This window comes from Misgurnus anguillicaudatus, chromosome 11 (assembly GCF_027580225.2).
Source record: "Misgurnus anguillicaudatus chromosome 11, ASM2758022v2, whole genome shotgun sequence".
Taxonomy (NCBI): domain Eukaryota; kingdom Metazoa; phylum Chordata; class Actinopteri; order Cypriniformes; family Cobitidae; genus Misgurnus; species Misgurnus anguillicaudatus.
Genome location: NC_073347.2, coordinates 32,142,503 through 32,155,770, shown reverse-complemented (window position 1 = coordinate 32,155,770; position 13,268 = coordinate 32,142,503). Strand labels below are relative to the sequence as shown.

General features: G+C 37.4%; 1 protein-coding gene and 1 long non-coding RNA gene across 4 annotated transcripts in view; one reads left to right on the top strand and one right to left on the bottom strand.

Moving 5' to 3' along the window:
* Positions 1–13,268, top strand: part of LOC141368872 (uncharacterized) — a 196,428-nt gene that overhangs the window by 27,983 nt on the left and 155,177 nt on the right. The gene's annotated exons all lie outside the window — the stretch shown is intronic.
* Positions 1–13,268, bottom strand: part of runx3 (RUNX family transcription factor 3) — a 65,398-nt gene that overhangs the window by 21,952 nt on the left and 30,178 nt on the right. For both annotated transcript variants that reach the window (XM_055169313.2, XM_073873554.1), the window contains exons 3-5: positions 11,078–11,322; positions 10,261–10,417; positions 9,062–9,166 (exon numbers count right to left, since the gene is read on the bottom strand). In XM_055169313.2, the coding sequence (XP_055025288.1) occupies positions 9,062–9,166; positions 10,261–10,417; positions 11,078–11,322 (507 nt within the window). The remainder of the gene's footprint in view (positions 1–9,061; positions 9,167–10,260; positions 10,418–11,077; positions 11,323–13,268) is intronic.

Genomic DNA, 13,268 nt, shown 5'->3' with positions numbered 1-13,268 from the left:
TTGCGCTGCGAAGATGTTAAAAAATCCAGAGAATTCACAAAAAAAAAAAAACATTCATGATATTTACTTTAAATAACTTTGGTTAAATCAAAGGCTCCTGGTGGTATAAAAATGTTAACATATATAAAGATAAATGGATGCATGTGATGCAGTACACTTAATCATGATTCGTAGGAAGTTTATGTAGCACACTCTAAAAAAATGCCCTATTTTCGATCCAGCATTGGGTCAAAAAGACACAAACCCAAACTGTTGGGTTAAATTAACCCCAAAAATTTGAATATTTCACCCAACGCAAGCGGTGCGTCTTTCATGTCAGTCCCAACACAGATTTTTCAGGTTCCCAGTTTAAAACCAGTTCCAGCTCATGAACCAGCACCATTCTGGTTCTTCCTGTCACTGGTGAAGTTGACAGTTGGTGGGTGGGTGTGTATGTTCAGGTGTGGATGTGAGGCCTCAGACGAAAGTTTGCAGTAACGAGCACCGCAGACGTTTCTCCATCTGCTAAGAGCACCACACCTGTCTTCCTCTCGCTTTTACCATCATGCAGTTTCTCTTTCTTCCCTATCTGTGAATGTCATAATGTCAGTCCAGTGTGTGACCAATCCCATCAGCCCATGACAGGAAGTGGTAGGGCTGGGCGTTATATCGCGTTTTGGTAATAGTACTGTCTCATCCCGTATCCTACCAACATGTCTTATAACACGGTATGGTCTTATATGATCCTCATTCTTTGCAATAAAAGCTCTGCCAGATATGTACCCTGAGGTCAGACGTAAGCTTTCCAACCAGCTCGGGTGTTTTGCAGCTGTATGTTTTTAAAAAGGGAGGAAATTAGGGATGCACCGATATGGAAATTTTGGCCGATATCGATAACCGATAACTCTTTATATTTGGGGGTCGACAACCGATATATATGCCGATACATATTCATATTATTTTCACAATGAAAAACTCCCAGACCGCGGACATCTTGTCTTTGTGCTAGACTAGCATACTCTTCTTAAGCCCGCAACACGTGTCATCTTCGTGCTATGCACCAATCAAAACTCCACATGGCCAGCAATGAGCAAGTGAAGTGGTTCAACAAACCAAAATAATCCATCATTTATCGGCTTTCATTTATCTGCTTAATTTTTCATTTATCAGATCGATAACCGATAATATTAAAAATAAGCAGTTATCGGCCGATAACGATATGTCGGCCGATATATCGTGCATCCCTAGAGGAAATCCCTTGTCTTTGAATTTTATTGTCATCATACGGCATTTTAATAAAAGTGATCGCAACGTCTCACATAAGGCTTTAATTTGCATGGTAACATTTATTCCACTTTTGTGGAAAATACAGGGATATCTTTCTTATACCGCCATTCATCAGATTAATTTGAATTTCGGTCAATATCACCCCATCCTTGGAAGTGGGTTTGTGTCGAGTTTATTTTGCTGTTAAATAAAATACTGAACAGAGCCTCTATTCACCTACAAACTATTTGTTTACACACATCAATCACGCGGCACCTTGTTTTCGAGATTTAACTTTAGAGTTAAACTAAAGTCTAATTAAACTGAATTTTGCAGTTTATATGTTTTTTTGTTGCACGTAGTGGTTAACAATCAGTGCTGAAAACCAAAAGTTGTTGCAAAAAGTGAGTCATGACTTACTTTGTACTTTTTTGCATTTCCTTTGTTTTGAGGGAAAATCTGCAGAATGGATTTTACCATTTTAAAGTCCTATAGTCTTCTTGCTAGCTGAAAAGCATAAATATGAAATATGGGCTGAGCCATCACTGTTGTGCCCTTGAGCAAGACATTCAGGGTTTTTCCTGCCGTATTGTCCTTGTACTAAGTTCAAAGCGTCGGTCTGTGACTGCTTGTGTTATGTGAAAGTGGTAGAAACAGTTCCACTGGTTTTGGTCATGTGGTTGCAAATAAATCTAAATGTTGCATTTGATGCTGGTTTCATCTTTTGCATTGTTTTCTCATCTTCAGGGCAAGTTGTAGCAGGCGAGGTGTTCAATAGGCCCTTCAATAGGTCATATGGGAGTGAGACACTGCAGAAGGCCAGGGCTTATCTGCCACCATTGTCATCTGTGTCTCCGTTTTTAACATCACTATGCTTTTTGTTCGAGCTTTGTGTAGAAAAAAAGTGAAAAAGCAGAAAGGGCGTAACAGCGCACACATGTGTGTTTGTGGCTTTTGTGACTTCGTGAGTGAGATAAGTGTGCATGCATGTGTGTTAATATACACATTACTTGTCAAAGGTTTGGACACACCTCACTGAAAGTTTCTCATGATTTAAAAAAAGCATTTGTAGATACAAATTCAATATTTAGTTTAAAAAAACTGCAGCATGAAGTTAAAACAACTTGGTTTTGCACGTCAATTCAAACTACTATTTTTAGTTTTGGCTTGTGATAAGTTTACATAACTTGTAAAATCAAGTTAAAATTGTTTAACTTATTTTTTAAGTTAAAGTAACATAAAAATATATGTAGATTTTACAAAAATGCTGCATATTTTTTACAGTGTAATAAATTGCGCGCATAAATTTCTTTACAAAGCTAGCACTAGACTACTTTTTTTTTAAGTTGGACTGGGTTGTAGAGGACACGCAGCCAACATGAAGTTGGTTTAAATATTGCCAAGAATATACAAAGAGTTTGTTGTGTTTCGATCATTGCATAATTCCCATACTTTTATTTGTGTCATTTTATATAGTTTCAATAAATGCACTATTATTCACAATTAGTAAAATACTGATAGTGATAGTAGAAACAAGCGTGTGACCAAACTTTTGAGTAATGACATAGATGTCAGTGCTGTAGTAGTGTGCATGCACCTGCATCATGTGTGGTTTTGGTTGACCCACTTGCAACTCACATTGCAAATACATACCATAAGAGAGATGCATTTTTAAACACATATGTGTCTGTTAGCGATGTCTAAAGCATAGATGTCCTGAAATCTAAAGTCTATGGTTTACAGGAGGACACAGTAAAGAGTGCTGCTATAAAAGAGGGTGATGTAATTCAAACGCAGCCAAACTCCACCACGAGGCGCTTAAAAAAAATTCTGAAAGGTTTATTTGAGATTATTCTGGACGACGGAGTGGAAATTAGCGAGGAAGTTATTAAAATAAAGTAGCAGAGGTTCGCTGATGAGAAGTGTATGAGGTGTCAAACAACTGGAAAAGACCCTCGGCTTTGAAGTGCAGCCGCCTACGTGTGTGACAGGGTTTGATGCAACGACATCTTGCAGGAGTGTGAGATCAGATGCACATCTGTCTTGTATACCTCCCATACAAATACACACACACACATATAGTATTTACATACTTATACACATTTAAAGAGAGGTTTTGTCTGATTTTGTGCAATTTTGCATGCAAAATATAGTTTTGCACATACACTTATAGTAGATGAATAAGAAACAAGGCTTGTGCTGTTTCCGAGTTCTTGTTTTGTATTTAAAAATCGCTAATGCGTTTATAATAATTGATCTAATGTCAGAACTACATGTGCATTTTATCAGATTTGTTTTGAAAAATATTAAAAGGAATAAGTTATGTTTTCGAATTTAAAGTTTTTGAGTTTTCGATTTCTTACAACAGGACCCTAAAAACCTAAAAACACTAAAAGAGAAATTCCCTCTTTCTCTCCTTTCTCTGTATTACTGGAAGCAATGGGCACATCTCACTTCTTCAATTAGGCTATTTGCAAAATTTTCCTCACTGTTAAAAACGGCAGAAAAATAAACAGATGATTCACTATAATATTCCCGTAACACTCCTCCCTCCCTCCTCTCTCTCTCTTTTTTGCTCTCTCTCTCATTTTCCTACGAGGTCTCTGTCCGACTTTTATCATAGACTGTGAGTTGGGTTTATCTTGTGGCTTTATTAAATTAGTCTTTAAAGCTGCTAATGGGTTTGACTGGATGAGAGAATAAACAGGGATGTTCTCAAAGGTGGGCCTGTCCTCTCCCGCAGAGGAAAACAAACCTGGAACTGTTTTCGGGTTCTGCAAGAGCGTGCAGAAGTTGTGCAGACACCCTACGTCTTTCTTTTTGTTGAGTTAATCCCACAAAGAGAGCTTAGCACAATGGCCGAGAGGTGAAGTTAAATGAAAGGATAAAGTCAATGTTTATGTCCTTCAAGGCACTTTTTTCTAGATTCTGTTGCTTTATGTACATTAAAGAAGCAATACGCAGATCTAATGACTGAATCTGCACCGCACGCATGACTCTGTGTGTGTGCGCATTTTCAGTCTTATGAATCGTCTGTTCATTTCTCTTAAACGCATTCCTTTCATTTTGAGTCCAATATTGGCTCCATTCATACGTCGCGTCAGTAATGACGAAAGCTGCCGTGGTGACCGCTAGCCGTCAGCAATGTACACCAGCGTTTCTTTGAAGAAACCTTCTCATGATGCGCTGCTAACAACATTAGCGTGATAATACCACCGTTACAATTTTGCAGAAAGCACACACACACTTCCTCATAGGAAAGAAGAATAACAAATTGCATCTGTTTAATATTTCAGATGTTTTTCCTAGACAGCAGTGAGATTAAATGAGAAGACATTTGCTTAAGTCTTCTGGTTGCCAGACGCCAGTACAGTAATTTCATGTTTTTCCTTCAGATTAATAACATCTATCCTTGTAAGCGGACATGTGCTGATGTCAGATTTACGATCTCGGAAATGTAAGAATCCATTACTGCGGCTTAGTTTTAGTAAAAGGTGTTTTTGGACTGGGCAGAAAGCTTTACGTGTTTCGTAGTACAATAATCTCTTTCAACCAAGAAGATTTAGATCCTTTTAAAGCAATGAGACTCTGCTATGTGTACCCAAAAGCTTTTATTGTTTTTAATTTATTTCATAGCATTCATATCTACGGGGCCAGCGTGCATTATTTACGGGATGGCACACCTGGCAGGTGTTCTATACACACAAACTCTAATGCATGCGTGTACACTCCTTTATTTACAGAAAACACACAGTGATATCTTTGGAAAAATAACACAGCAAATGATATTGTTAACCGATTTACATACCCACTATGAACTGTGTGCCAAAATGCAAATACAGCCGAACACAATGTTGTGTTTAGTTGTGTATGCGTTTGCGTACGTGTGCATTCGGTGTCTGTTCCATCCATCAGGTTTAGGATCTCTCTTACTAAGTCACTGACCCCATAACCTTGTCTTGTTTCTTCTAAACATGATATCAACTTGGTGGCATTTGCAAAATGGTTAAATTTGGTGCTTGAAGTTTACACAGATTCATTTATTGTAATAGGAGCGATCTAGTTTGAGTTGCTTTTAAACTGTACTTTGTAAAAATTAATGAATTATACTGCCCAATGGCATCTCTAAAGTTCAAAACCAGCATTTTTAAGAGGCCAGATTGGACATCTCTGGCATCGGTGTGATGAAACGATGGTAATGGGTTTCCCAGCAGAATAAGCACAGGTTCACCCCCTTAAAAATGAAGGTGCTTCACGATGCCCTAGAGGAACCATTTTTGGATGAATGATGTACCTTTAACATTTGTATTTCAAAAAAGGTCCCTTAGATTATACAAATTTTTCTTTGAGGAACCAAAAATGGTTCTTCTATGGCATCTCTGTCTTTATTTTTTAAGAGTGATACTACATTAGTTATAGACATGCTTGACTAATTTGTCCTAATTTTGAACAAACAATAATATATATATACATATATATATATTTTCTTACCCTAGTGTTTTTTTAAACCATGCTTTATTGAAAATAAATGACACTTTGCTTATCCTATATGTAGGTTATAGTGTCATCTCATCTATCTTCACACTTTAGTCATCATTAGTCTTGTCTCTACGTCCTGTTTATCATTGTCGGATGCCTGTGCTGTTTATTTTTGTATGTTGTGCGTAGTTGTGTTTGTGCATGTGTGGGGTCTGTCCCGTCCATCAGGTTTATCAACTCCGTAGGTAAACATTAATAAGGTATTATTCTATTGGCAGCAATATCAAAGTATTGCTTGCACGCCCACTCAATAATACACACTCACGCACATGCACACACATACACATGCATGCACACACACGCATACATAACCTTAGACAGCCCTTGCCTAGGGGGAGATGAGGGTGTGGTTTTTCATGTGAAATATGCCATCAACACAACATATCTGACAAAAGCTCGCATATACACATACAGTATACACGCTAGATTAATGGCACAATTTAACGCTGTAAATTTAGGGCAACGAACGGTAGTTTTGTATTCCAGGCATGAATGATGTATGCATGTTATTATGTGTGCACAAAGATGTCAAAAAATAAATAAATAAAAGCAAACTTCGAAGCTTCAGGAATGTAAACTAGATCAAACAACTTCAATGCATTGTTAATTGTTATCCAAATAGAGAAGCTCTCATGTGTTGTTGCCTGTGTTCATTGTGGAATAATTTCACATGGTCAAAACCTAATGTGACCACACCTGTTACCATATACATAATCACACACATCATTTTATGTTGCATTGCATTTGAAGGCACCTGTATATTAGTGACAGTTGAGTGAGCATTGGCTACAGGTCAGCCACAGAACGGCTATTCGACCATCTATATACGCATGAAACATCACTAAAGAGTCATTAAAAGCTAACACGACAAACAGTACAGTACAGATGTAACTTTAGTATAAAAATGTATGTTGAATTAATCCCATAGAGCAGTGGTTCCCAAACTTTTTCAGTGTGCGGCCCCCCTTGTGTACAGTGCATTTTTCGCTGCCCCCCGAAAGAAAATTTATCACAAAAACATATGTTAAAATGTAATATTTTAATTAAACAAAACATATACAATTATACCTAGCAGTGCTGTTGGTTAGTTGGCTTATTATTTTTTAGGTTTAATTACACAGAATTCATGATAAATTAATGTATTTTATAAAATGTCATAAAACTGGGGCCCCCCTGGCACCATCTCGCGGCCCCCAGTTTGAAAACCACTGCCATAGAGCAATATGCATAACTATATGCATAACTTCTTACGTTTATTTTTTATGTTTTTTCTCGTTTTGTAAAGTTCACTTATTTTTTGCATAGTCAAAGGTGCAAAGATTTTTCCTGGTGTCCAACTGATTTTTATTCAGGTGAAGTACATTGCATCGACTATGTCCAACAAAATATTGACTGCTAATTTTATATATAAATAATTTTTATATTTTTTATTTAATTTTATTATATTAAAATAATACAGTATTACAGAATTCATTTAAATACTGTAAGTGCAACTTGCTTTTTTAATAACATTCAGACTTTATTAAGAATAGCTTACGTATCTAGATACTTATATATAGACCCCTTCACGGTTCACGTCACAGGCTGTTCCCACTGCGCATGTCGGGGTCAGAAAAGTCATTACAGCTGATTGAGTTGCGTATTATTCGGTATCGTCAAAAATGCCTACTTACGTCGTGGGCTGTGAAAATCGCACGAGGTCTTCCGTTAAGTTTTCGCGATTCATGCAGAATCTCAAAAACAAAAAAATACAACATCTGCGCCTGCAAGCAATTAACGTGCAGACTGGGACAATGCAAAGATCAAAGAGACTTGTGTTGGTAGTGCTCACTTCATTTGAGGTAAGTCATCATTTTTCAGCACTGTTAGATTAAATTATAAAGCCTAAATGGTATGAACAGTTCGACCCCGTGCTGCGCGCGCACCCGATAATCATTCAATGTTTACAAACCTTGAAGGGGTCTATAGCAGCCCTGCTTTTCTCTTATATATATATATATATATATATATATATATATATATATATATATATATATATATATATATATATATATATATATATATATATATATATATATATATATATATATATATATATATATTTATCACTCTCTCTCTTTCTCTTCCTCTCTCTCTCTCTCTCTCTCTCTCTCTCGTCTCCAGGTTGTGGTTGAGGGCTGCATTAGCGATATAGATCTGTACCCCTCAGTGCTATGTTAATTCAGTGGGCTCTAATGCGGTCAGGCACTGCTGACCCCGCTGGCCAGAGAAAGTGCCCGCTTTCATTGAACCCTGTGTTTGTGGCTCAGGGACGCACCCTCTCTCTCTGCGCCCGAAACGGCTTAATACCACACCGCAGCTGACATCTGAGGTTGGAAACTATCTACACAAAGGGCTGTTCGCTGTTTAATATTAACACACGCTGCTGTGCAGGTGTTTCTACATCCAGGCGCACATGCACACTGTTGTGCACTGAAAATACAAGCTGACATTGAAACTAACACTTTGGCTCCGAAATACACTGTACGCTTTAGGGACGCACACACACCGTAGCTCTATTCCCTGGTATCATCTGCAGATGACTCATAAACATTAAAAGCAGCCAGTGTTCCGAAAATAGTTCAAATACTCATCGCCCCTGTTCGAATACTCCATCTGTAATGTCAAAAACCATTACATACCTGCGTCGATATAACCGCATGATTCAACAGTGTACTTTAGCTGTATTGTGTACTAAACTCTAACACTTAAAGATGAACTCCAAAAGCCAACAGATTATCTAATATGTTATACTTGGCACACATGCTAAGGCAGCTCAGCCCGTTTTCTTTACCACAGTAAAGAACAGGGTATAAAGCAAACACACAGGAGAGGTCATATCATCTTGTATCATATCTTTGGTTTCTTTCTCTCAACATCAAACAGTGTTTCTTGCACTGAATTCACAGGATGACTAACGACTATTTTGTATTTTATTTAGGCCTATATAAGTTGACAATGTGCAGAATTGATGAGTTATGAAAGTGTAACCGGTGTATTTTGATTCACAGATATTTCACATAAGCAAGATAATTTCTTGACTGAGTCAAAATACTTAGACCAGTTTAAAAACAGCCCTGCTGCAAGAACAGACAACTGTAGTAAACAATGCGCAACATTGTGCAAAGTGGTTACCAAACACAAGCCGCAGATGGTAATACTGTTAGTCTAGACCTCGACTCGAGTCGGCTCTGTTGACACTCTTTCATAGTTATAAAGGGGAATTCTGGGTACTCACGTCTTGGCTCTCGAGGTCCGTCCACGGTGACTTTAATAGCGCGGTGGTATGTGGCAACCTGGGGTGGTCCGGTGAACACAGTGATGGTCAGAGTGAAGCTCTTACCTGGGGGATAACATGACAAAGTAAGGGTATATAATTTTTTGATGTGTTTATATACATTTGCTCAGTGTGAAAAGTGGAGTTTAAAAGTCTGAAGCCACATTTAAATTCTTGAATAAAAAAAAAGAATAAAAATAAACAAATTTTGATTTCTGAGTAATGTATCAAATAACCATATCTTTGACAAAAGGTCACATTATTTTCACATATAATAAAATAATTGTTGCACTTTAATAATGTTCAAACTTTTTGGACCCCAGTGTAGGTACTATGGTAAGAGCCTGTTTGGCAGCAAGAACCAGAGAAACCAAAAATACAGGAAAAGCATTTGGGGTTTAATAATAGACTAAACGTGGTGCAGTCAATATGCTGCCATGCTAAATCTTAAAATTAAATGTGATTTCCGCCTCATTCGGACATAAAGCTCTTTGTAGGTAAGGATGAAACAAAAAGAAATCTCTATTAATTCGGGTCATGAATGAACGATTCATGTACGCATAGCTGGATAAATGAATGAATGTCCTCTAAAGAGAGACAGCAGTGCTGCTTTGATGCGCTTTGAAATGCGTTTATGATGTGGATTAGTCAGACAATGTTTTCCAGATTGTTTTTTGGACTCCACTGTGTCTGTGTGTGATCTGTAAACGCAAAGAAGCGGCGCTTTGAGGAGGAGAGAGCCGTGGTTTGTATGAGGGGTAAGAGGGTGGGGTAATTGACTGCAGAAATGAAAGGTACTTTTAATTCGCGCGCTGCGGCGCTTTCCACTCATCCGTCTGCAACTATTTAAAGTGTAACATTTACAGGAAAAATGTGAGCGCGAGACGCAAGGCCAAGAGGAAAACGACGGAAAGCTCGTGAAAGAATGTGAGCTATGTAAGAGGTAGACTGTTTTAGGTGTATAAACAAGAGCCCAAAACATTAACGAAAAATCCTTATGTGGAGCAGCACAGTTTAACAAATGCTAATAAAATGTTTACGTTTGAACGCATGGCAATTTAGAGAGTACATGTTTTTTTCCCAGATTAAGGATAAAAAACTAGATTTTTGTGTGTATTTCCAATAGCCTAGTACATGCATCAGACCATAAAATTAGACACCTCTGCCGCTTCTTCCCACGAAGCGCAGGTCGTTGAATCGCGCCACCTGGTTCTTCATCACCGCAGACGCGTTTCTCAGTTCCGCGGAATAATTCTCATCATTTCCCGCCATCACCGTGACCAGAGTCCCGTCAGGAACATCACCCAGAGCCACCACCTGATAAACATTAGACACAAACTCCATAAATTTCATAAAATCCTTATAATAATCACACGTCATACTTTAAATCGTCTTACTCCTGCAGTTTATAATATGCTATAAAAGTAAAATACTTATTGTTCATTGTTATTTTTACAAAATTGTATAAGCAATTAAAAATGTATTAACTAAATTATTATAAAACATAACATGATTAGTTTGGCGGGTACATAATTCCTTTAGATTTTATTTATATAGGTTGCTCAAATTGCTTTTACTTCTATAAATTAAGCATAAAATAATAATTATAAAAAATATTAATATATGTATAAGCTTAACGTGTCATAATAATGTTATTGTTTTATTACATTGTGTTTGAAAATATATAATTATATAATAATAATAATAATAAAATAACAATAATATCTTTCTTGAAATCAAGCAGAAGTAATCTTGACGTGATTTAATATTTAGTTTTCACACTATCAGTATTGCTGACGCATTACATTAAATAATATTGAATTATATTATAATGCTATAATGTTAAATGACATAAATGAAATATAATTCAAATGCACAAGCTGTCTGATTCAATTCAACTATACATGATAAGTACATACTGATAAGTATACTTGAAAGTGCATGCAAACATGTTACAAAAATGAGTTCTGCTTTTACCTTGAAAGCTACGGGCAGAGTTTTGTTGCACCTCCAGTGTGACGGCAGGACCGAGCACAGAAAGTTTGGGCTGTCCGTGCGCACCAGCTCTCCGGCGTGATCCGCTAGTACGTCCACCACAGAGCGGGTCTCCACGGGCCGCCCGGTTCTCAGCGGGCCCGGTGCGCTCATGTTCGGGCTCTCGCTCACTTTGGCGCACGGGAATGAGGCGGAGGGCGGCGTGAACCGTCTGCTCGTGCTTGGGTCTACGGGAATATGCATCACAACAGATTTACAAATGAGACCCCGTTAAGAGTTCAAAACACCCGAGGGTGAGATATGAGTCCTTGGCGGTGGGTCCACAAAAAAACAACAACTCCTCGGTGAGTGTTTAATTTGCTTCAGCGTAGCGCACAGGATGCAGCAACGTTGAAATGCGCTTGACTTTCCCACTGACTTAAGCAAAAACCATGAAACCGCAAGCGCGCACACACACTCTTCTGTCTTTCATGCAAATATACATGCACGCACACTACTGATGCACTTCACACGCGTGCACCAGATATTGCTTATGGAAGTAAGATATACTTCAAAGACTTGCTAAAACTATTAGTTTACAAGTATTTAAAAAGCCTATAATTTATTCCAAAGTGTGTAGGCTACAGCAGGTGTGTGTTGCTTCTGGTCCTGGATGTCAGAGACACTTTCAGCCGTGTCAGTCCAAAATGTTTAAAATAAAGTCCACACAAATAAATTCCAAAGTTTCAGGAAAGTTTTTTTGCAATAAAGTCCCGGTTTGTTGTCAGTTGATCGTCTCCAGATGTTCACGAGTGAGTGAAAACTGAAACAAAACGATGAAGTTTCGGATCAGACGTGTTAAAGCGAACGCTGCGCCGCGCGCTGTGTACAGCAGCGTTATTTACTCAACTCATTATAGCTTGGAGTGAGCGGAGCGTTTAACCAATCAGCGACCGGGGCTGGGTTGAATCGACCAATCAGCGAACAGGGCTGGGTTTCACCGAACTCATCGAAGGAAACTGAAAGCATCTGTACTATCCACGATATACTTATTGAACAATCAATAAATATGAGTCCTCTCCTTTGCCACCTTGTAAAAATGTTGATGTTATGGGACATAATGGATGGATGGTCAGAGTCTGTCAGGTGCACCGTCTTAAAACCACAGGGAAAAATTATTAAAAGTATTTTAAAAACGTTATTCACCACTGCATGCGCCATTGTATGTAGTTTAGCCTATATTATTTTTGTTAATAGGATATCTTGGATAGTGTATTAAACATTTACAATGTACTGTTAACAATGTGTTGCAAAAACACCCTTAAACGAAATTAAAATAAAAAATATAAAAAACAAACAATTAAATTAAACATGTGATAACTTTAAACAACAACTCTTCTTTTTATCCAGAAAAAAATTATAATTAGGATATGTTTGGAAATTTCTGATAAAACTTGTATACAAGCTTGTGTCTTGTGACAAAATAAAAAAACTCATGGTATTATAATCTTAGCATAACAAGAAAGATTATGATTTCATAATGTTTTGATCATATTTGTTTATTATTAATTAAAATCTAATGAGTTCTGGTGTGGTCGACACGCCCTGAGTTTATACTGTGGCCACTAGTAGGCGCATTTGTCGTTTTAAAGCCCATAGTGTGCCTCAGGCTGAGAATTAAAGCACATTAAACAGACACTGAATGAGATAAAACACACACACAGAGAAAGATAGCCTAATTGCAGTTTATATTCATTCTTTTCTAAGAAGTTTCAATGAAGTCTTTTGAAAGCTATTCGTGGTGATGCATAAAATGCTCTTAGGTGCTTCAGAATTGAAACTATAGCAACATGACAAACAAACAAATTAACTCGACTTTTTATTCACTAACAAGTCCTGAACGAATTAACCATTTTGAAAGAAAGATAATTTGTGCTGAAAGAGCGAAAACATGGGAAAACATGTTATCTCTATACAAAAACTCCAAAACAAACACACAGAAAAAATATAAAGATTTAAACAAGGCAAAGCATCTGAGAATTATCATGTTTTTCATGTAATAATGTTTTGCTTAAAACGAAGTTGAACAACTGAATAGGGTTTTTTGTTTGTTTATCTGAGCCAAATGCATTTAAATAGCGTATAGAAAGACCGATTTTCTGGGGTGTTCCATTTTTTGAAACGCATTAAGTGC